The 25541-nt window shown below is 48.1% G+C and overlaps 1 protein-coding gene across 2 annotated transcripts in view; it reads right to left on the reverse strand.

Annotated features, from left to right (window-relative positions):
• Positions 1–25541, reverse strand: part of PPP4R3A (protein phosphatase 4 regulatory subunit 3A) — an 80969-nt gene that overhangs the window by 49079 nt on the left and 6349 nt on the right. For both annotated transcript variants that reach the window (XR_013216644.1, XM_077267794.1), the window contains exons 4-9: positions 24767–25384; positions 11673–11750; positions 11445–11561; positions 9917–10033; positions 1273–1404; positions 888–990 (exon numbers count right to left, since the gene is read on the reverse strand). Coding sequence is in view for 1 of the 2 variants with exons in the window: in XM_077267794.1 (XP_077123909.1) it covers positions 888–990; positions 1273–1404; positions 9917–10033; positions 11445–11561; positions 11673–11750; positions 24767–25384 (1165 nt within the window). In the remaining variant the exon portion in view is untranslated. The remainder of the gene's footprint in view (positions 1–887; positions 991–1272; positions 1405–9916; positions 10034–11444; positions 11562–11672; positions 11751–24766; positions 25385–25541) is intronic.

Here is a 25541-nt window from a genome sequence, read left to right on the forward strand (position 1 = left end):
CCTCCTACAGACACTAAGCAAAAACTGTCTCTCTTGGAGACAGCATGGGTGTATATACTGCAAAGAAGCAGCTAACCTTTTTTGTATTAACTTAGGCTACTTTCACACTAGCGTCGTTTGCAATACGTCGCAATGCGTCGTTTAGGATATAAAAGGCATCCTGCAAAGTTGTCTGCAGGATGCGTTTTTTCCCCATAGACTTACATTACCGACGCATTGCGACGTATCGCCACACGTCGCAACCGTCGTGCGACGGTTGCGTCGTGTTTTGGCGGACCGTCGGCACAAAAAAAGTTACATGTAACGTTTATTTGTGCGTCGTGTCCGCTATTTTCGGCCGAAACGCCACCCCCTCCTCCCCGGCCCTTACAATGGGGCAGCGGAAGCATCGTAAGAATGCTTCCGCTGCCCACGTCGGCCATTATTTTCACAACGCGCGTCGGCACGTCGGGCCGATGCATAGCGACGGCCCCGTGCCAACGCTAGTGTGAAAGCAGCCTTAGTGTCAGCCTCCTAGTGGCAGCAGCATATACCCACGGTCCTGTGTCCTCCAATGAGGCGATGGAGAAAAAGTATTACTTGGAAAAGTAATAAAGTTTGGTATATGCACCTTATTCAATTGCAGACAGTGGATGTAGAAAATTCTGAAGTACGGCAGAGTCTGTTATATCATTATACTATTTATTTATGGGGATTGTTGTACACATAGACATAATAAAATGTAAAATATCCCCAAAGGTGACAGAACCAAAGCGGTTTGCGTTTTTCTTTTAACATTACGCAGTAGTTGCCTCAGAGCACCAGTTTGTGTCTCATAGCCAAGTGATGACACATTTGCTCTACATGAAGAGATAAATATATGGCGATACCCCTTTGGGCTTGCTGACCTTTACTGGGTTTCTCCTCTGTAGTGTTAGCCAGTAATGGAGCAGTGAGGACGTGCATGCAATGCTTGTAGAAGAAGCCTAAGAACTCGGTCTTCTCCGTTTTCTATAAAAACAAATAAAACAATTTTTTTCTCAATTTCAATGAATCCAACAATGACCACACAGGTCTCTGCACACATGTTGTGACTTAGATAAAATGCAGAGCGAGGGCGCAAATGTACAAGACACAGAGTAATGGAAAAGACAACTATACAGGGTTAAAGCAGAACATCACAAATGCAAAACAACAGGTGTAATAACACACATATAATACAAATTAGTAACGGACAAAAGCTGCACCAGTGCAAAGTCAGACAACCGATTAAAGAACAGGGTAACTCCTTACACTCGTCGTTGCCAGCATGTTATCAGGATCTACCAAAGTCCTCAGCAGTCCAGTCAGCTGCACAGCTCCTCCGAGCTCAGGATCAGTGTCGCAAATCATATGCTCAATGATTAGGTTAATCAGCAAGATGTCCTAACGAAAAAGCAAACAAAAAAAACGATAAATTCGTCAAAGCTAAGCAATTACTGTATGAAAAACTATCCATTGTACTTCCCATTTTATAAAAGGAATTGTACTTTTGAGAAACGTGTTATGTTTAAAGGAAACCTGTCACCCCCAAAATCGAAGATGAGCTAAGCCCACCAGCATCAGGGGCTTATCTACAGCATTCTGTAATGCTGTAGATAAGCTGTAGATAAGGGGCAGTCCCGCTGCGGTCCGGTCCGATGGGCGTCGCGGTCTGGGGCCTCCCATCTCCTTACGATGACGTCCTCTTCTTGTCTTCACGCTGCGGCTCCGGCACAGGCGTACTTTGTCCACCCTGTTGAGGGCAGAGCAAAGTACCGCAGTGCGCAGGAAGCGGGAATGGTCAGAGAGGCCCGGCGCCTGCGCACTGCAGTACTTTGCTCTGCCCTCACTGCCCTCAACAGGGCAGACAAAGTACACTTGCGCCGGAGCGTGAAGACAAGAAGAGGACGTCATCCTATGAAGATGGGAGGCCCCGGACCAGACCGGACCGTGACGCTCATCGGATCGGACACCCCCCCCCCAGGTGAATATAATCTAACCTCTTTTTCTCATCTTTCAGGATACATCGGGGGCTTATCTACAGCATTACAGAATGCTGTAGATAAGCCCCTGATGCCGGTGGGCTTAGCTCATCATTGATTTTGGGGGTGACAGGTTCCCTTTAAACCCTTCATGACCTTGGGATTTTCCATTTTCCAGTGTTCGTTTTTCGCTCCCCTCCTTCCCAGAGCCATAACTTTTTTATTTTTCCGTCAATATGGCCATGTGAGGGCTTATTTTTTGCGGAACAAGTTCTACTTTTGAACAACATCAATGGTTTACCATGTCGTGTACTAGAAAATGGGGGAAAAAAGATGGATTTTTGGTACTTACCGTAAAATCTCTTTCTTGGAGCCTTCATTGGGGGACACAGGACAACCATGGGTGTATGCTGCTGCTGCTAGGAGGCTGACACTATGCAAAAAAAGGAAAAGGCGTAGCTCCTCCCTGGCAGTATACACCCGCCGACAGGCACCAAGCACCTCAGTTAGTGCAAAAAGTAGTAGGAGAAGCGACAGAACTCATAATAGTAAAAGTACCAACTGAACTAGGGCCTCCAGGCCCCAAACACAGTACCAGAACAAACAAGTAGGGAGGGTGCTGTGTCCCCCAATGAAGGCTCCAAGAAAGAGATTTTATGGTAAGTACCAAAAATCCATCTTTCTTTATCGCTTCATTGGGGGACACAGGACAACCATGGGACGTCCAAAAGCAGTCACGGAAAAGGGTGGGTAGACAGGAAATGAGAAAAAGGTCTCAGGTCAGCCGGTGTGCGACCGCCGCCTGCAGTACCTTCCTACCAAGACCTGCATCGGACGAGGCTTGGGTATGAACCCGATAGAACCTCGTAAACGTGTGCAAAGACGACCAGGTTGCGGCCTTGCAAACTTGCAAGGCGGAGGCCTGGTGGCAAACAGCCCAAGAAGCTCTGACAGCTCTGGTGGAGTGAGCTCGCACCCCCAGAGGAGGACGTGCCTCATGAACACGGTACGATTCTGAAATTGCCGAGCGAATCCAGCGCGAGATAGTGGATTTAGACGCTTGAAGGCCCTTCCGACGACCCTCGGAAACGACAAGGAGAGAATCGGATTGACGGAAAGGAGCGGTTCTAGAAAGATAGACCCGAATGGCCCTGACCACGTCAAGCTTGTGAAGGAACTTCTCCAAAGGATGAGCCGGAGAAGGGCAAAGTGATGGAAGGACAATGTCCTCGTTGATGTGGAAAGCCGAGACCTCCTTGGGAAGGAATTCGGGAACCGGTCTAAGAACGACCTTATCCTGATGAAGAATCAGGAAGGGGGAACGGCATGACAGGGCTGCCAACTCGGAGACCCTCCTGATAGATGTAATGGCAATGAGGAAGGCGACCTTCCAAAAGAGAAGGGAAAAAGGCACGTCATGAAGAGGGTCAAAGGGAGCAGCCTGAAGAGCACCAAGGACCAGGTTAAGGTCCCAAGGGAGGACGGAAAGGAGGGGCGATATGCGCCACTCCCTGTAGAAAAGTCCGAACCTGGTGAATGGAGGAAAGGTCACTCTGGAAGAGGATCGACAGAGCGGACACTTGTCCCTTGAGTGTGCTGAGGGATAAGCCCGAATAGAGACCAGACTGGAGGAAACCGAGACGATCCAGAAGAGAAAAGGACATTGGAAAAACTTCATTAGTTTCACACCACCGGAAAAACGCTTTCCAGTACCTATGGTAGATACGGGAAGAAGCCGGTTTTCTGGCTCTGATCATGGTCTGTATGACCTGGGGAGAGAGATCAGAGTTTTTCAAGACTGCGGCCTCAACAGCCATGCCATTAAACTCAGCGACTGAGAACTCTGGTGGTAGAGAGGTCACTGCGAGAGGAGGTCTGGCCGATCCGGGAGTCTCCAAGGAGTGTCCGCGAGCATGTTTACGAGCTCGGCGTACCACAGCCGCCTTGGCCAGTCCGGCGCTATCAGTATGACTGGAATCCCTTCCAACTTGATCTTCTTTACCACCCTTGGAATCAAGGGGAGGGGTGGGAACAGGTAGGGAAATTGAAACTGGGACCATGGAATTACCAGAGCGTCGTGGCCGAAGGCAAGAGGGTCCCGGGACCTGGCGACAAACTGAAGGACCTTGTGGTTCATCCGGGACGCCATAAGATCGACGTCTGGCGCACCCCAGCGGAGGCAAATTTGATTGAAGACTGCGGGGTGGAGAGACCACTCGCCCGCTGCTAGGCCCTGGCGACTGAGAAAGTCGGCTGCCCAGTTTTCGACCCCGGGGATATGAACGACTGATATGGCCGAAACGTGGCGTTCTGCCCACCGATGAATCTTTGCCACTTCTGCCATTACTTGGCCGCTGCGAGTCCCGCCCTGGTGGTTTAAGTAAGCCACGGCCGTGGCGTTGTCCGACTGGATGCGGACGGGAAGATTCGTCAGAAGAGACTGCCAGCGGATTAACGCAAGGAAGATTGCCCTGATCTCCAGAAGGTTGATGGGAAGGAGAGCTTCCTGGGTGGTCCAACGGCCCTGAGCCGTGTGTTGTCGGAAGACTGCTCCCCACCCGAGAAGGCTGGCATCGGTGGTGATGACGTGCCACTGAAGGGGAAGAAATGATCTTCCTCTCAGGAGAGAGGACGACAGCGTCCACCAGGTTAGGGACTGACAGACCTGGAGAGTAAGGTGGACGGGACGGTCCAGGGAGTCCAAGGACCTGTTCCAGGTGGATAGGAGGAATAGTTGGAGGGGGCGGGTGTGGAACTGGGCAAAAGGAACAGCCACCATCTTTCCCAGGACTCCCATGCAGAAACGAAGTGACTGAGGAGCTGGGCGTTTGAGAAGGCGGACCGCCTTGCGGAGTACTGAGAACTTGTCCTCTGGGAGGAAGACCCGAGCTAAGTTCGTGTCGAACACCATGCGCAGGAAGGACAGTCGTTGGGACGGAATCAGAGAGGACTTGGTCCGGTTGATAATCCAGCCGAGATGGGTCAGGGTGTCCAGGGAGACCTGGAGACTGTGGGCACAGTCTAGACGAGAGGACCCCTTGATCAACAGATCGTCCAGGTAGGGGATAACGAGGATCCCCCTGGAACGAAGGAGGGCCATGACCGCCGCCATGATTTTGGTGAAGATCCTGGGGGCAGACGCTAAACCGAAGGGGAGAGCCGTGAATTGGTAGTGATTGTCCTCGATTGCAAACTGAAGGAACCTCTGATGCCGTACGCAGATGGGGACATGAAGGTACGCATCTTGAATGTCGACCGAGCAGAGGAACTCCCCGGGTTCCATGGCGGCGATTACTGACCACAGGGATTCCATTCTGAAGTGGCGAGGTCGGACGTGGCGGTTCAGAAGCTTCAAATCCAGGATAGGGCGAAGAGACCCGTCCTTCTTTGGGACTACAAAAAGGTTCGAATAGAACCCGGAAAAACGTTCTTCGGAAGGAACGGGAACTACGACCCTGGCGGTGACCAGAGACGTTACGGCTTGAAGCAAGCCGGGTAAATGGGACGGTTGCTTTGGGGGACGAGAGAGAAAGAAGCGATTTTCCGGGAGGGTAGAAAATTCTATCTTGTACCCGGAGGTAATAATCTCTCTGACCCAGGCGTCGCTGATCACTGACAGCCAGGTGTCTTTGAAGAAAAGAAGCCTGTCTCCCACCCTGGAAAGACTCCCAGGTGGGGGCGACCCGTCACTTGGAACGGTATCTGTTGGAACGAGGTCCGGTAGACCTGGGAGGTGGAGCCCTGTATCTCCACATGGGAGCTGGCTTGTAAGAGGGTCTTCTACGTTCGCCCGTGGTAGCGGGTCGCTCTTGTTGCGATGAGGAATCTGAGGCTGCAAACGGACGAAAGGAGCGAAACGTTCGAGGACCCTTTGGGTTAAAGAAGCGTTTTGGCTTGGACTGGGGGAGAGAGGTACTCTTGCCCCCCCAGTAGCGTCTGAGATAATTGGATCCAGACGAGCACCAAAAAGCCTGGAGCCTTGAAACGCCAAGTTGGTGAGAGACTTTTTGGAAGTAGCATCTGCATTCCATGCTTTGAGCCAATGAATACGGCGAATAGCGACAATGTTGCTGCTTGCCCTGGCCAAACAGGCTGCTGCATCCAGGGAGGCAGTGAGAAGGTATTTCCCTGCGTGGTTAATCTGGTCTGCGAGGTCAGCCAGCTCGGAAGGGGAGGCCGTAGCCAAAATGCCCCGACGGAGAATTCTGGCCCAGGCAGAGATGGCCTTAGCTACCCAGGTGGAAGCGAAGCTGGGGCAGAGGGAAGCACCCGTTGCTTCGAAAGCTGATTTGGCCAGTGCCTCAATTTGTCTGTCCGATGCGTCCTTAAGCGACGCGCCGTCCGGTAAGGAGAGAACCGTCTTGGAGGAAAGACGGGAGATCGGTGGATCGACCTTGGGAGATTCAGCCCACTTGGAGAGAAGATCGGCGCTGAAGGGATAGAGTACGTCCAGATGTTTTCTACCCGAAAAACGTTTTTCAGGACGTTACCAGTGTTTAGACAGGGTAGACTCAACTCCTCATGGGTAGGAAAGGAGCGAGAGGGACGCTTCACCCGCTTAAAAGAGAAAAAGGAATCCTGGGGAGAAGCCTCGTCTCGTTTTAGTTTGAGGGTTTGCGATATAGCCGAAATAAGACTATCTACGACAGCCTGCATGCTAGAAGCCTGGTCTGAATCGGAGTCAGAACCGGACTGGGAATCCACATGAGACCCAATGTCCTCCTCCGAAGAGGGGAATTGGGAGGAGAGCAGTTTGAGCGCTGCAGAGGGACCCAGAGAACCAGACGAAGAGCCAGACAGAGTCCTCTTTCTAGAGCGGCTGGCTGATTTGTCTCCCTGTGGTTCAGGGTCAGGTGCGGCCGACTCGCCACGGGAGACGGTCGGAGCACTGGTGGCTGAAGGAAGCTGTGGAAGACGTTCAAGCGCCTGGACCAGGGACTGAGATACCTTAGTCAAATCAGAGACCGACTGCGAGATAGCAACGGCCCACTCAGGGGGAGCGCCCCCATCACGAGAGTCAGAAGCTTCCTGCGGGGCAGACATGGCAGGAGGACTGCAGGACTGGCAGAGGCGACGATTGGCCTACTGACCACTTTATCTTACAATGAGCACAGGCGTAGTGAGTTATGGTAGGTTTGGTATGGACAGCTCCAGAAGAGTTGGACATAAGGATATTCTGTCGCACTATACTACAGAAAAGACTAAAGGGCCTACAGTGGTTTGGATAATACCGAGGGGGGGCAATATAGCATCGCAATCCTACCGCACCACAGAGCAGAGTTATCTGTGTCCCCCAACGCACGATTCTCCTGTGTACGGAGCTGCTGAGGCAGGAAGTACCAGCGGTGAAGAAGGGGCGGTGCTGTGCTGCGAGGAATAAGCCAAGGCTCCTGATAGGGTCGCCCCGAAAGGAAAGGGCGTGCCCAAGATGCAAGAGCCCTCCTGAATGGAGGAGGAAAAGAGCGCCGAAAAGAGCGCCTGAGGGGGCGTGGCCTATCGGAGGGGGCGTGGCCGGCCGCAGCGGTGAAAGTGAAAGTAAAGCAAAAGGGACTCTGTGTGAGAGCGCTGCACATCTAGACAGGGGGAGCGGCTGCTGAAGCGCTGTACCTGCATGTTCCGTTGTAGAGGGAGAGAGGATCGTCCAGGGGCCCAATGAGAGAGGGGTCGCTGGAAACGGAATCCTTCGTCCAGAAGACGGCCTCGACCCCAAAGACAAGGGGGAGAGTCACCGCTGGTGACCACCGTCTTCCTCTCAGTCCTCTCCGAGGAGAGGGGTGAGGGGGACTGTTTGGCAAGGACCGCCACCATAAAGACCCTGGAGCACCTGGGAGGGTGACAGGGGATAATGTCCTGCCGGCGGTCTGAGAGCTGCGATGCGGACGACACCACACTGCTCACTCAGCCGCCCTCCTGGGGAGGCAGGGTGGAAGATTGCACCCTGAATGCTGTGATCTGAAAAAGAAAGCCAAAAGGTTAATAAAAACAACAAAACCTTTAAAGGAATCAAGATTAGCAGCGGATCTGAAGATCCAGGTCCGCCTCCTACAGACACTAAGCACAAACTGAGGTGCTTGGTGCCTGTCGGTGGGTGTATACTGCCAGGGAGGAGCTACGCCTTTTCCTTTTTTGCATAGTGTCAGCCTCCTAGCAGCAGCAGCATACACCCATGGTTGTCCTGTGTCCCCCAATGAAGCGATAAAGAAATTCCAAATGCGGTGAAACTGCAAAAAAGTGCAATCCCATGCGTGATTTTTGTTTGGCTTTTTTGCTAGGTTCACTAAATGTTAAAACTGACCTGCCATTATGATTCTCCATGTCATTACGAGTTCATAGACACCAAACATGTCTAGGTTATTTTTTATCTAAGTGGTGAAAAAAAATTCCACACTTTGCTTTAAAAAAATAAATAAAAAATTGCAAAACAATTGCGCCATTTTCCAATACCCATAGCGTCTCCATTTTTCATGATCTGGGGTTGGGTGAGGGCTTATTTTTTTCGTGCTGAGCTGACATTTTTAATGATACCATTTTGGTGCAGATACGTTCTTTTGATCGCCCGTTATTGCATTTTAATGCAATGTCGCGGCGACCAAAAAAAACGTAATTTGGGGGTTTCAAATTTTTTTATCACTACGCCGTTTAGCGATCAGGTTAATCCGTGTTTTTTATTGATAGATCGGGCGATTCTGAACACGGCGATACCAAATATGTGTATGTTTGATTTTATTTTTATTGTTTTATTTTGAATGGGGCGAAAGGGGGGCGATTTAAACTTTTATATTTTTTTTATTTATTTCATATTTTTTTTCTTTTTACTTTTGCCATACTTTAATAGCCTCCATGGGAGGCTAGAAGCTGGCATAGCCTGATCGGCTCTGCTACATAGCAGCGATCATCAGATCGCTCCTATGTAGCCGAATTACAGGCTTGCTATGAGCGCCGTCCACAGGGTGGCGCTCACAGCAAACCGGTATCAGTAACCATAGAGGTCTCAAGGAGACCTCTGGTTACTATGCCGACGCATCGCTGACCCCCGATCATGTGACGGGGTCGGCGATGAGCGCATTTCCGGCCACGCGGCCGGAAGCGGTAGTTAAATGCCGCCGTCAGTGTTTGACAGAGGCATTTAACTAGTTAATAGCGGCGGGTGGATCGCGATTCCACTCGTCGCTATTGCGCGCACATGTCAGCTGTTCAAAACAGCTGACATGTCGCGACTAATGTGGGCTCACCACCGGAGCCCACATCAAAGCAGGGGATCTGACCTCGGACGTAATATCCCGTCCGAGGTCAGAAAGGGGTTAATAGACTGTCCTAAAATGCAACTTCAAACCACTTTCAAAATGTAGATGTTTTAAGCCCTGTACCCACAAAGCATATATACTGTGGGGTGGTTTTCCCCTGAAAATCTGCTGCATTTAACTATCCAATCAAAGTGGATATGATTTCATAAAAACTCATACCCACTGTTGAACTATGCGCTTTTATCGCTATAGGTTTTATAGCTTGAAAAATCAACAAAAGACTTGTAAAACTGCATGTGAAGAAAAAAAAAAAGTGTAGAATCAAAGCTTTTCGGTGCTAGAAAGATGCTGCTTTAAATCTATACCAAAAACACAGAGGACACTGCAATGCGTCATTTGAAGAGAAAAAAAATGACGTACTGCCACTATAGTAAGAGCAGGATTCGAGGAAGTGTCCACATTCCCTGCAATTGGGAGAAATGCAGGCTGCCCAGCAAAGGAACTGGGAGACAGAGCAGTGAAAATAAGCCTATGGCTACAGAGACAAAAACAACTTAAAACTTGGATAGTACATAAGATCCAATGAGTTTGCATCCATTTCTTTTGTAAACTTTTATTGAAAAATCAGTTGCCCTTTAATTAAAGAGAAACAATCAACATACTAAAAATGAATACAAAAAATGTACTTACATCATCATTCTGCTGCGATTCCTGCATTACAAACTCCCGCACCATGGAAGGGTTGTACTCCACAAGGTAGGAGAAGATATCGGTGGCCGCACTGCGGACCTGCGTATCGTCCATACCCTGAAAATGACACAAATGACAATATCTGTCCATTGATAATATTTACAAGGGTCTTCTTACAATCAAAACTTATCGTTTGCAGCTGCTGGGACCTGCACTGATCACAAGAGTCGCATCCGCAAATTGTAGACAAGCCTGGTTTCGAGTGATCATCCGGATGGGTAGCTGCCTTTTCATTGCATGCATTATTCTAGCACTGTACAATGTTTAGCCAATAAAAGGTACAATGTTGTTCCTTCACCCCCCTCCCCCATCAGTAGCCCATGTGGAAAATTGGCCATGTGCACTCGCTATGATATTGGTAGACCAATTCTACCCTCATATAAACAAGCCTTAGGGTATGTGCACACGTTGCGGATTTTGCTGCAGATCTGCAGCAGTTTTCCATGCGGTGTACAGTACAATGTTACCCTATGGAAAACAAAAACCGCAGTGCACATGCTGCGGGAAATTCCGCGTGGAAACAAAGAAGTAGCATGTCACTTCTTTCTGCGGATTCCGCAGCGGTTTTCAACCTGCACCAATAGGAAAGTGCAGTTGAAAACCCGCAGAGGAATCCGCAGAAGAAACCGCGTGAAAATCCGCAGTGAAAACAGCAGTGGTTTTGCACTGCGGATTTTCCAAATCCGCTGCGGAAAAATCCGCAGCATAATCCGCAACGTGTGCACATACCCTTAAAGGGAATCTGTCCCCTAATTTTGGCCCTATAAGCAGCTTCTGCCACTGCCATCATGGGCTTATCTACAGCATTCTGTAATGCTGTAGATAAGCTCCCCCCCACATGTAACCTGAAAGATAAGAAAAACAAGTTAGATTATACTCACCTGGGGGGGCAGTCTGGTCCGATGGGCGTCGCAATGTCATCCTCTTCCTTGCTGCTGACTCTGCTCCTGTGCAGGTGTAATTCTCTGCCCTGTTGAGGGCAGCATAAAGTACTGCAGTGCGCAGGGAAAGGTCAGAGAGGCCCGGGGCCTGCGCACTGCAGTACATTACGCTGTCCTCAACAGGGCAAATCAGTACGCCTGCGCCGGAGCCGCAACAGAAGCAAGGAGGATGATGACATCGTATGAAGATGGGAGGCACCGGACCAGGACCTGCGACACCCATTGGACTGGACCGCACCAGACCCCCCCCCCACAACCCCCCCCCCCCCCTACCACCCCCCACAGGTGAGTATAATCTAACTTGTTTTTCTTATCTTTCAGGTTACATCGGAATGTAGATAAGCCCCTGATGGCGGTGGCCGAAGCTTATAGGGCCAAAATTAGGTGACAGATTCCCTTTAAGGAACTCGCAATGATAGCAGAGTGCTAAACTTAGTTATTTCTTCTATCATCCCCACATATGCGCCATTTATCTGATGTGCTTCATCATTTTTTATAATGTGAAGTTCAGAACCCCTTCCACATACCAGTATTACTTCCAGGGCAGGCAGGATGCCCATGTTAGATAAAGTCTTGAAAAAAGCATCTCTGTTCTGAGGTTGTAATGTTTGGGAAAAAGCACAAAACTCTTTCAGGAAGTTCACCTGTAAAAGTAAAATCAGTACAAGGGTGATCCAGGGATTCATTAACAAAAATATATATATTAACAGAATATAAAGAGTTACAGTGCACGGTTTACAGCAGTTTATACACACCAGCTCCTGACGTTTCTCATCATCTGTCGCTTCATCTGTCAGGTGCGCAAATAATTCTGTTAAAAATTTCTCGTCCTCCTAGAAGTCAGAGCACAGAATTAGAGTTATCAACATGTATAGCAGGATTTTTATCATTGGCATTAAAAACATCACTTTGCTGACTTTATGGTAACAGTCAATAGATAATTTTTCAAATTCTGCTCAAACGAGCATAGAACCCCAAATAAGAGTAACAGACCAATACAAGTGATCACCTGCTATCATCCTGGGAGTAATAATTGTAAATGAATACAAAGGAAAATAAAATCATACTGAAAAAAGTGAGATCATGTTTCCACATAGAGTAAATGTTGTGGTTTTTACTACTGCTTTTAAAATATGCTTTATTTAACAACCCAAGCAAAGTGGATGTGAATTCAAGAAAGCTCATGCCCACTGTGCGTTTTAAAGATGCTGTTGGAGCGTGCCGTAATTTGTTATTTTTTTTCCCTATTAAACCAGAAATCAAGTATGTAAAAACCGCAATGGCATTTTTAAGTGCAAAATTCCAGCTTTTTTTTTTACTTAAAAATTGACAGAAAAAAAAAACCACTGCATGAATAAAAGGGTTAACAGAAAAAAAGGAGATTTTTGTGTACTCACCGTAAAATCTCTTTCTCTTAGCCTCTAATTGGGGGACACAGGACCATGGGTGTTATGCTGCTGTCCACTAGGAGGCGACACTATGCATAATCTGAAAAAGATTAACTGTGGCTCCTCCTGTGCAGTATACACCCCTGGATGGCATCAGCCTTCTCCAGTTTTGTGCAAAAGCAGGAGGAACGTAACATGAATAACATAATTATGCCTGTAAGAAGGCAACTATGTACGAGCTCAAGAAACAATATGAGAACTCAACAGTTACAACAGCCCGGAAAGGGCAACAGGGTGGGAGCTGTGTCCCCCAATTAGAGGCTAAGAGAAAGAGATTTTACAGTGAGTACACAAAAATCTCCTTTACTCTGTCGCCTCATTGGGGGACACAGGACCATGGGACGTCCTAAAGCAGTCCCTGGGTGGGAAGCAATGGACGAATATTGTGCAGACAGGCCCGTACACTTAGGGCACCGCCGCCTGCAGGACACGTCTACCCAGGCTCGCGTCCGCTGAGGACTGGGTATGAACCTTGTAGTGTTTAGTAAACGTGTGTAAGCTAGTCCAAGTGGCCGCCTTACACACTTGTTGTGCCGAATCCTGGTGCCGAATGGCCCAGGAGGCCCCTACCGCCCGTGTAGAGTGTGCCGTAATACCGGCTGGAAGAGGAGAATTCTTAAGGCGATACGCCTCTTGCATGGTGGATTTGATCCACCTGGCAAGAGTAGCTTTGGAAGCTGGCATACCCTTGTGGCCGCCTTCCGGAAGGAGGAAAAGGGAATCAGACCTCCGGAAGGACGCAGTCCTAGACACGTATATACGCAAAGCCCTGACAAGGTCAAGCGTATGCAGAGCCTTCTCCACTCTATGAACCGGAACCGGACAAAGGGATGGTAGTGAAATTTCCTCATTGAGGTGGAAGTCGGACACAACCTTCGGGAGGAAGGATGGGACCGTACGAAGAACTACCTTGTCCTGGTGAAATGCCAGGAAAGGCCGTCTGCAGGAGAGTGCTGTCAGTTCAGACACCCTGCGTGATTGCCACCAGGAAAACCACCTTCTGGGAAAGAAGGCGGAGCGGGACCTCCTTAAGAGGTTCGAAGGGTGGTTCCTGCAATGCTGTCAGGACCAGGTTGAGGTCCCACGTTTCTAGTGGTCGTCTGTAGGGGGGAACCAATCGGGAAACCCCCTGAAGGAAAGTCCTTACTTGCGGCTTGGTAGCAATGCGCTTTTGGAAAAGCACTGAGAGGGCTGACACCTGGCTCTTAAGCGAGCCCAATGACAGCCTGGCCTCCAGACCCGATTGGAGAAAACCAAGTACTTTGGGTATGGAATAAGGGAGTGGGATCTGGCCACGAGATTCGCACCAGGTAAAGAAAGCTTTCCAGGTACGGTAATAAATCTTGGCAGAGGCTGGTTTCCGTGCTCTGATCATGGTTCCAATGACATCTGCCGAGAGCCCTGCCTGGGTTAGAACCCAGGTCTCAAGGGCCACGCCGTCAAATTGAGAGCCCCTGAGTTCTGGTGGTAGAACGGCCCTTGTGATAGAAGATCGTGGCGGTCGGGGAGACGCCAAGGGGCGTCTGCTGTGAGTTGTACGATGTCGGCGTACCATGTGCGTCTGGGCCAGTCCGGTGCAATGAGGATGGTTGGAACTCCCTCTTGTTTGATCTTCCTCACCACTCTGGATATCAGGGGGAGAGGTGGAAAAATGTACAGAAGCTGGAACTGGGTCCAGTCCTGAACCAGAGCGTCTGCTCCGAGCGACCGCGGATCGTGTGTTCTGGCAATGAAGTTGGAGACCTTGGCATTGAAATGGGATGCCATTAGGTCCACATCCGGGGTCCCCCAGCGGAGACAGATCTGTTGAAAAATTTCGGGATGGAGAGACCACTCTCCCGAGTCTATTCCTTGTCGGCTGAGGAAGTCTGCTTCCCAGTTGTCCACACCCAGAATGTGGACCGCCGAAAGAACCAACCCTGTGTCCTCCGCCCAGCGGAGGATATGTGACACTTCCCGCATCGCCTGGGTACTGCGGGTCCCCCCTTGATGATTCACATATGCCACAGCCGTGGCATTGTCCGACTGTATCCTGATGTGAGAGGCTGCCAGTAAGTGATGGAAGGCCCTCAATGCCAGTAGGATGGCACGAATTTCCAGGATGTTGATGGGCATGGTCGCTTCCGCTGGGGACCACTTGCCCTGTGCCCTGTGGTGTAGGTGCACCGCACCCCAACCCGTCAGGCTCGCGTCGGTGGTCAGGACCTTCCATTGACCTGAGAGAAAGGATTTCCCCTTTGCTAGCGAGGTTGGCTTGAGCCACCAGTGCAGGGACCTCCTGGTTGACGACGTTAGCTGGAACTCCCTGTCGAGAGAAAAGGGATTCCTGTCCCAGGACTTGAGAATGGCTAGTTGGAGAGGTCTGAGGTGAAACTGGGCAAATCGGACAGCTTCTATTGCCGCTGCCATCTTGCCGAGAACTCTCATGGCAAACCGGAGAGATCGAGGGGGTTTGCGGAGGAGGGTGCGAACTGCTAGTCGGAGAGCCAGTGCCTTGTCCTTGGGAAGGAGCACTAGACCCCTGGAGGTGTTGAATAACATTCCCAGGAAGGTCAGGGACTGACTCGGGGTTGGTGATGACTTTTGTAGGTTGATTAACCAGCCCATGCGACAGAGTATCGGTTGTGATTGAGACGCTGAGCTCGCAGTCCTTGAAGGTGGGAGCCTTGATGAGTAGATCGTCCAGGTATGGAACGACTACTATGCCTCTGGAGTGCAGGACGTCCATGGTGGCTGCCATGACCTTGGTGAACACTCTGGGAGCCGTGGCGAGTCCAAAGGGGAGAGCCACGAATTGGTAGTGGTCCTGGCCTATTGCGAACCTGAGAAACCTCTGATGGGCAGGTGCAATGGGTATATGCAGGTATGCGTCTTGTATGTCTATGGAGGCGAGATATTCTCCCTTCTCCATGGACGCAATGATGGACCGAAGGGACTCCATGCGGAAGTGACGGACCCGTACGTATTTGTTGAGTTGTTTTAGGTCCAGTATGGGCCGCACGCTGCCTCCTTTCTTGGGAACTACGAACAGATTGGAGTAGAACCCTCGGAAGCGGTCGGTCGTGGGTACCGGTACTATGACTCCTGATTGACAAAGCGAGGAGACCGCTTGGTGGTAGGCTCGAGCCTTGGCTGGCGGTTTTGGGGGGACAGAGAGGAAGAATCGGTCTGGTGGGTTGGAGGTGAAGTCTATTTTGTATCCGGAAGACACTAGTTCCGTGACCCACCTGTCTTCTGTAATAGGCAGCCAGACTTGATGAAAGAGCAAAAGTCGGCCGCCTACTGGTGTGGTGTCTTCCGGAGACCGTGAGTCATGAGGAGGAGAAGGTCTGAGATTTTCCTCCTCTGGGCTTAGACTGGCCTGCTTTTGACTGCCAGGTCTTGTCCGACCTTTGCGTCGATCGTGAGTTGTCCCTGCGTGGGGAACGGTTACGATTTTGTACTGGACGTGAGACGGACCAGCCGGAGGAATTCCGAAAGGATCAGAATCGAGTTTGGTTACGCTTCTTGTAAGTGCGTTTAGGTTTCAGTTGGGGAAGAGAAGTACTCTTACCCCCTGTGGCGTTGGATATCATAGTGTCCAACTGTTCACCAAAAAGTCTCCCACTGAGGTAGGGGAGGTGCGTGAGGGACTTCTTTGAGGCTGCGTCCGCTTTCCATTCCCGCAGCCAGAGGATACGACGAATCGTGATGGCGTTTGATGCTATCCCCGCGACTCCCCTTGCTGAATCCAGAGCTGCATGGAGCATGTAATCTGCTACAACAGCAATTTGAACCGCTTGGTCCGACAGTTCAGGAGCGGATGCTTGGAAGGCTTGTAAATTGTTTGCCCAGGCCAGAATGGCCTTGGCAGCCCAAACTGAGGCGAACGCGGGAGCCAGGGATGCCCCTGCTGCCTCGAAAATTGAACGAGCCATGCGTTCTACCTGCCGGTCTGCTGCGTCCCTTAGGGTTGAGCTATCTGGCAGTGAAAGGAGGGTCTGTGCTGCTAGCCTGGAGACTGGGGGATCCACTTCAGGTGGATCTGTCCATTCCTTGGTGTCCTTCTGTGGGAAGGGGTACCTCGCCTCCAGATATTTGCGATTAGCCAATTTTTTCTCAGGCTGTGAGAGCTGTTTTTTAAGGATCGCCTTAAACTCTGGGTGGTTAGAAAAAACCTTAGGCGGCTTCAGAGGTCCTTCAAAGGAAATCTGATGTTCTGGGGCCTCTGGTGGCGGATCAGAAATGTCCAGCACCCGATGGATGGATGATATTATGTCCTCAACTAGCGCTGTATTGCTAGGAGGGATTGGGATCAGGGACCCCTCAGTTTCTCTGTCTGAGTCAGAGTCGCAGATGCCTTCCGAATCCTGTGTATCACTGAGGCGTCCCCTGCTGAGTGGGCCGGGGAGGAGGCCTTCTCTGGTCGGGGATTGCGGAGATCTGCATTGTCTGTCCCTGGAATGGGACGGTCTAGATGACCTGGAGCAACGGTGTCTCTCCCTAGAGGGGGATGACCGTGTGCTATGGGATGACGCAGATGGACTTGATCTATGGATCCACTTGCGTCGTGACCTAGACGTGGATGTGCCAGGGTCATCTTGTTCCTGAGTCAAGCTCTCCCGTTGTTGGGTAACGGTCATAGCCGGGGCATGACCCTGCAGAGCCTGAAGCAATGTGGAGGTTAGGTTATCTATAGACTGCGTCATAGATTGCGATAACTGAGTAGCCCATTCCGGCGTGGCATTAGACACCGAGGCATTGGCAGGGGCTTCTTGAGGCTGTGACACAGTAGTTTGTATACAGTTCTGACAATGCGGGTACGTGCTACTACTGGGGAGAGCGGTCCCGCAGGCTGTGCAGAATGCATAATAGCAGTTCTGCCTGGTTCTCTTAGACCTTGAGCCCGGCATAGTGCACAGAGTGCAGAAGTGCTGCCAGCAGATGGACCTTACAGGGGTAGAGAACCTACAGGGGAGCCTTATAGGTAATATGGATTCACAGCTGAGTAAAGATAACCCAGCTGTGATCTTACCCCACCAGTGTACCCCTAGGTCCAGCGCCGAAAATCCACAGTCCTGTGCCCCCCGGAGACTGGCTTGGTCCTGGTCCTTCAGACCGGGAGATGCAGGGTTAATCTGCAGCCGAAAATGGCTGCAGAGACAGAGGAGAGAGGAGGAGAAGGGGGCGGAGAGCTGGAAAAAGGCGGCAAGGCTATAAAAAACCCGCCCTTTCTGTCTCGATCCGCCCCTTGTATGACACTGTAGAGTGTCATATTTGTCATCCGGGGGGCGGGCCGGGGGGCGGAGAGGAGGCTGCTGCTTCAGCTAGGCCGAAGCCGGGGCCTAAATTAGATGCCTGAGGCCCAGAAGGGCTCCAGGCCGGCGCGAAAGTCCGGGAGGGGGTCGGATCTGAACCGGACCCCTCCGGATTTGAAGGCAGGATGGCGGTGGGGCTATAAGCGGAAGGGGGAGCCCGACTGGGGTCCCCCTGAGGCAGTATAGAGCTGGTGCTGCCGCAGAGACAGGGGCACAGGGAGCCCTGTGTCTGTATGTGCCATGCCTGCCTGCACTCCCCCCGGCCCCAACAGGAGCCCGCAGCTGGGCTGGGGTCCCTGGATGCAGGCGCAGTATGCTGGCCCATTGCTGGGAGCTGTAGGATGCTGCCTGTACAGGCCTTACCTGAGGTGTCTCAACCTAATACCCCCAGAAGGGGGATAGGGAGGGTGCTTTTGTCACACCTTCAGGGGCCTTTATCCTCGCCTCGACCTCAACCCAGAAACCAAAAGGAATTGGGGAAGGAGGGGGGTCTCGACTTCGAACCAACACCCGAGAGGTTGGGGAAGGAGCAGCATGGGGAATAGCCATCTCAACTTCAACTGGGCACCCCATAATAGGGGGCCGAGGAAGGAGCCATGCCGGGGGTCTCACAGGAGACCCTCTTTTCTTCATCTGTAATCCCGTCGGAAAACGGGAAACGGAGTAAAACGGAGTAAAAATCTTTAGGTGTGCCTCCTTTGCGACACTAAGCAAAAACTGGAGAAGGCTGATGCCATCCAGGGGTGTATACTGCACAGGAGGAGCCACAGTTAATCTTTTTCAGATTATGCATAGTGTCGCCTCCTAGTGGACAGCAGCATAACACCCATGGTCCTGTGTCCCCCAATGAGGCGACAGAGTAAAAAACACAGCGAAAACACAATAATAGGAGCAGATTGCTATTGTGCATACACCTACAGAATAAAAGCAGCTTTTTCTCAAGTGGGAACATAGAGAGTCCAGTCACAGGAGCTCTCAAGCTATATGCACAATCTGAAGGGGCCCCATGTCAATGCAGAACCATTTAGGTTGAGAATATATACTTCGTGAATGTTAGCAGACACATGGATTTATACAATGGGGTACTCTGGTCTTCGGGAAATAATTCTTGAAGAGGTATTCTGATGGACACTTAAATTCAATATCAACTGCAAAAAAATAAAATAAATGAAGAAAAATAGTAATAGATGCAGTCATTTGGAATGATCGTTCATTTGCATTTCTTACAATTTATTTAACAGTAGGTCGCCATCCATTTCCGTGAAATCCTCTTCATTACTCTTGTAGTGGGCAGGTTATTAGCAGTGAAGCAACATCACAACACAATGCTGGGTCAGTGTTGTGATAGGCAAAGAATGAATGACCGATTGCATTTATGGAGACTGGTAGCAATGTGAGCATCTCCTTATATGTTCTTCAGTGGTACTACACAAATCTGTCACATAAGTGTCTTACAATGCGAAGTGGCAAAAAAACAAATGGGAGTATCCACAGAACTGTCAAACATGAGGAAAGTCACACATTTTATGATTCTAAAATTGATGCTGTGCAAACCATATGTATAATCAACAAAGTTTCAGCTAGCCACCTAGGTCTCTGCTAGGCGTAACCAAATTACTACCGGTATATTAAAGTTTCTTGGGGCTGCAAACTGCCACAGAGCCAAGGAGCCGTACCACCGCTATACAAAGAATACCTCAATACATACCGGGTCCAAAGGCGCATGAAACAATTTTTAAGACCATGCTCACATACTAAGATTTACATGCCGGGAAAAGCTCTTTGCATATACAAGCATATCCATTATGTGAACATGGCACTATACAAAATAAAGCAGTAAAATTGCCATTTGCCTTAGGCTACTTTCACACTTGCGTCGTGCACTGCACGTCGCAATGCGTCGTTGTGGCTAAAAAACGCAATCTGCAAAATTGCTTGCAGGATGCGTTTTTTGTCCATAGACTTTTATTAGCGACGCATTGCCACACGTTGCAACCGTCGTGCGACGGTTGCGTCGGACCGTCGGCACAAAAAAAGTTGCATGTAACGTTTTTTGGTGCGTCGTGTCCAGCATTTCCGACCGCGCATGCGCGGCCGGAACTCCGCCCCCTCCTCCCCGCACCTCACAATGGGGAAGCGGATGCGTTGAAAAACAGCATGCGCTGCCCCCGTTGTGCGGCGCATTCACTGCTTGCGTCGGTACGTCGCAACAACGCAATTCGTCGTGCGTCGTACGACACTAGTGTGAAAGTAGCCTTAATCGCTGCAGATTCTCAGTGAAGATTCAATACCAAAGACTTATGAGGAAAACACATAGCTATTGTGGCCACAACACAGGTCATGCAGCCAACGATCGCTCTATGCCATCGTAAGAGAACATAGGTGAACATGGTAACATTGCAAGATGAAAGGCACCACGACAAGAGAGTCACAAATCGACAGAACCAGTTGGATATTTTATGATTTGCTTGTCACGGTACTTCGTATGTCCTAATGATAGCCCTCACCTGTATTACGCTGTGCTGCAACTAAAGTTACCATGTACCCCCAGCGATATACCATACACATGTAATGTAAAAAAAAAACCATCAGCAGATTTTCTTGATTCGTAGCATGACCATTGTGACTCGTTTTCACCAATGATTTTATTCTCTGAAAAGTTATTGGCGATATCTGCATTGAAAGCTAAACTTAACACAAACACATTTCGCAGTGGACTTGCTAGAAAAGCCATGGCAGAATTTGTTTGCCACAATTGGACTGAACCTTAAAAGGAGTATTGTTGCATACAATAACATTGGTCTACTTGAGAGATAAGTTATAATTATCAGATTAATGAGGGGTCAGATATCTTACACCCCCATCGATCAGCTGTTATTAGCTATAATCAAAACTATAATCAAAAAAGTATTTCAAATATAAATGAGCACATAGGGAAAAGCCTAAAATATCATATAAGCGTTAATCCATAATAATCAGAAATCAAACACATGTATATAAACAATATTTTATACACAAGTATTGCAATGTAATGCACACAATGAAATAAATCATATGGAGATAAAGATGCATTGTAGTCAGACATAGCCATAAATAAAAACAGAATGTGTCACCCCATCAGCCTCCACCTCAGACCTTGCAATGCGTTTCGACCCCAGATTACATAGGGTCAAAACATGCCTCTAGGTCATTCTATTTTTAAATATGCCTTACAAAAATGCATCTTTATCCCTTTACTATTGATTCAATTTTGTGAATTACACTGCACCAAATTTCTGTAGCTCTGACTTAGAATTGCAATGTAATTGACTTTGAGGATATACATATGTGCATATGCATACCTGTTATCATTCATTGGTAGTACCCTTTGTATTGTTTTCTTATCTTCATTATTTTATGTCTCATCAGATTCCACTTGCTTCCATTGCTTCGTTTTTAATTATTAACTATTTTTGTATTGTATAGTTGTGTACCTCAATAAAATATTTGTTTATATACATTTGTTTGATTTCTGATTATTATGGAGTAATATACAAGCAGCAAGGCTCTGTTCAATGTGTAGCGGCTGTTAATGAGAATGTGGATCAGATCCTATTCTCCAAAATAGGAGCTGTAACATAATTAAGGAAGACAGGCACCTACTTTTGCCTTATTCTAAGTCACATCGGAGCACCTGGCAGCCATTCATACACACTGAACAGAGCTGCTCTGTTCAACTCTATGTTTACATCCAGCAGCAGATAAAAACAGCTGACTGTTGGGCGCGCCAGGCCCTGCCTATCTGATAATGATGAACTATCCTAACAATCACATCAATATTATGCTTCGAAAGGCTTTTAAGTAGAGCAAGATATCAATATATACAGCCCTCTCTGACAGGTGCATTTTTGACACTGACCCAACATTGCTGCTGAATGCTTTATGTCTACTTGCAATAATGTTCTACACGCTCAACAATAATATTTATCAATATTATCTTAAGGGTAGGTAGCAATATCCGTCATTTTCCGTCATCTATTTGTAAAAGCTCATTAAAATATCACTGCTGCAAACTATACACAATCACCGTAGAAGTGATGCAGATACGATGCTGGAATCTGGGAGTGTGAGGCTGCCGTCACACTAGCAGTATTTGGTCAGTATTTTACATCAGTATTTGCAAGCCAAAACCAGGAAGGAGTGGGTGATAAATGCAGAAGCGGTGCATATGTTTCTATTATACTTTCCCACTATTTGTTCCACTCCTGGTTTTGGCTTACAAATACTGATGTAAAATACTGACCAAATACTGCTGGTGTGACGGCAGCCTGAGGAGTGTCTGATTTTGTTAACTTTTAACACAGCAATCTTTTCTTTGTTTGTTTGGGTTTTGTTTTTTTAACAAAAAGATGAAAAGGGAAAAATTCATTAAGTCATGAGAATAAAAACTTTAAAAGCTAGAAATTAACCCAGAAATGAAGTCATACAAATTTGGGATGTATATAAAAATATAAGGATAGACATCAGATCTGGAGCTAAAAATCACAAACACTAGAAATAGTAATTCACAATATGGATTGTCCATAATTAAAGATTGCCCAATATGACTGGGCTGCACTTCTTTTTTAGTATATATATCACAAATGCTTACAACGGATGTCTGATATTTACAACAAAAATAGAAGTGACCACTAATAAATTATAAAAATATAAATTTTATTTCCATATTCACATTGAAAATAATTAAGATTCAGGAGTAGGTATTGGAAAGAATTAGAAAACAGAAAAGCTCACAACATGTATATATCTTGAAGAAGCAGGGTGAAACCTGCGTCAGGAATGAAGGCAGGAGCTCCCCTCCATCTTTTCATACAGCTGCTGACTATACAGGTATCTTAGTGGTTTTGTCATTGCATTTTTTGGGTGTCTTGGCAGTGATTAATTCATGTTGAATATATAGATATATATATATAATTTTTAATATGCTATAACCATGCATCTTTCAGCAATAAAAAGCTTTCGGCACAGATCAATATATTTGTAACGATTCATTTATATATTTAATGAGTGTCTGACAGAAATGTTAAATATGTGTGCTCTATGATATACTGCCACCGTGTGAATCATTTATACAACAGCACTTGTGTATAATTAATGATCATTTGGTAAAGCATAAGAACGTTGTATTCTTTAAAATACAGACTGCCACCTAGTGGCTAGCTTAAATAACAGCATTTGTCTGCCTACAGGTTAAATACATTTAATTTTCCTACAAGTAGAAGATACTTCCCTATAATTATATTAAAGACTGACAAATGCATGCATTTTGGTATCATATACCGTATTTTTCGCTTTATAAGACGCACCTGATTTTAAGACGCACCCCCAAATTTGGTGAAGAAAAAGAGAAAAAATAATAATTTTTTATGTTAAATGGGGGTCTGTCTTAAAAGGCCAGTGTCCATCCTACAAATCATATGTCCCTCATCCTGGTATCTATATAACCCCCATCCTTGTGCTGGCACATGCCCCCCTGTGCTGCTGTCGGGCACATGCCCCCCTGTGCTGCTGTCGGGCACATGCCCCCTGGGTCACTATATGCCCCCCCTGTGCTGCTGGCAGGTACATGCCCCCCAGGGTCACTATATGCCCCCCTGTGCTGGCAGGGACATGCCCCCCCCGGTCACTATATGCCCCCTGTGCTGCTGGCAGACACATGCCCCCCCCCGTGCTGCTGGCAGACACATGCCTCCCACCAGTGCTGCTGGCATGCACATGCCTCCCACCAGTGCTGCTGGCATGCACATGTCCCTCTCGGCTTATACTCAAGTCAAACCCAGGGGTCAGCAGGGGAGGTGGCGCGTGGGCTGTCTAATAATACTCATCTGCTCCTGGCGCGGTCCCTGCACGTCCCTGCTTCCCGGCGCTGCAGTTTCTCCCTGTAGTGAGCGGTCACATGGTACCGCTCATCACAGTAATGAATATGCAGCTCCACCTCCCATAGGGGTGGAGCCGCATATTCATTACTGTAATGAGCGGTAACGGTGACCACTCACTACAGGAAGAAAATGCGGCGCCGGGGAACAGACGTGAAGGGACCTCGCCGGAAGCAGGTGAGTATAACGGGGGCAGTGCACGATATTCACCTGGTCCTCGTTCTACCGTCGGCGCCACTGTGTCTTCAGCAGTGACGCTCAGGTCAGAGGGCGCGGTGACGCGATTAGTGCGCGCCGCCCTCTTCCTGAACGTCGGGTGCAGAGGATGGGAAGACACAGCGGCGGTCAGCGGTGGAACGGGGAGCAGGTGACTATAGCAAGTGCTGGAGAGGTGAGTATGTGATTTTTTTAATCGCAGCAACAGCATATGGGGCAAAAATCTATATGGAGCATCTTATGTGGCCATGTGTAGCATGATATGGGGGCAAATATCTGTATGGGGCCATGTGCAGCATGATATGGGGGCAAATGTCTGTATGGAGCATCTTATGTGGTCATAATAAGCATTTGTGCAGCATTATATGGGGCATATTTTAATATGGAGCATCTTATGGGGCCCATCAAACTGTATGGAGCATTATATGGGGCCCATCATAAACTGTATGGAACATTATATGGGTCTCCTGATTCAATATGGATATTCAAAAACACTTAAACTACTGATGTCTCAATTAATTTTACTTTTATTGGTATCCATTTTTATTTTTGAAATTTACCAGTAGCTGCTACATTGTCCACCCTAGGCTTATACTTGAGTCATTAAGTTTTCCCAGTTTTTTGTGGCAAAATTAGGGGGGGGTCGGCTTGTACTCGAGTATATACGGTAGATAGATAGATAGATAGATAGATAGATAGATAGATAGAGAGAGAGAGATATAAAGATATATAAACACACACACATATATATGTTGTGAGCTTTTCTGCCTTCTATTTCTTTCCTGTACCTACTCCTGAATTTTAATTTTTTTTAAATGTGACTATGGAAATAAAATGTAGGTTTTTATCATCATGTATTAATGGTCACTTTTTTTTTTTTTTTTTTTTACTAGGGTTGTAAATATCAGACATCCGTGAATTAGTCAGTTTTCTCAGGTCGGTGCTAAAGAGGAGACAAATATTCAGAACTCACCTGTAACATACCAACTATCTCCACTTTATTAAAAAATATGAAAGAGTGAAGCGTAGACAACATGTTTTCTTCAAAGACAGAGGGTGTGGGCAATACCACATCCTGTATGTATTGCACTCTGTATGTCTGGTGAATTTTCTGTTTTAGCTCAGGGTCCGATATAGGGATCACCTCCTTAAATTTAGCAGTTTTTGTTAGAAACTCCCTGTGCTTCCGCTGGACAGATAAAGAGGGGTCGTACTCCAGGCAGCCAATGATGTCCATGATGCAGTCTTCAGAAAACATGACTTCAAAGAGTGCAGTTCGGTTTAAGAGGAAAATGCCCTTAATAATTTCATACAAGTGGTGTAATCCTTCAACGTTCTCCAGGTCTTCACACACATGAAAAAGTTCAAGGAGTTTTTTAATGTACCCCTCATTCTCTAAAGACAGAGATAATTTTTCACGCCGGAGCGGAGAGGGCAACGAAGAGGCCACAACTTCAGCGATTTCCTCTAACCGACTAAGTTCACAGGATGGCAATTCCAAGCCTGGAGAGGACATATCCTCGAAACGCTCTTCTTCCGATTCATCCACCAGATCCTGAGTGATATCCACAGAAGGGTCTTTCCCTTGAACCTGCAGGAAAAAGAACAACTATGCTTTTATTGGTTCTAGATGCAAGTATATATTTATGTATAAGTATGCAAGAGAATGCATGTGAAAAGAAGCACATCTTGCACAAAATAATGCATATTTTCCAAAATTTTATGAAGACAACCACATCTGTCATGTA

This window comes from Ranitomeya variabilis, chromosome 1 (genome assembly GCF_051348905.1).
Source record: "Ranitomeya variabilis isolate aRanVar5 chromosome 1, aRanVar5.hap1, whole genome shotgun sequence".
NCBI lineage: Eukaryota > Metazoa > Chordata > Amphibia > Anura > Dendrobatidae > Ranitomeya > Ranitomeya variabilis.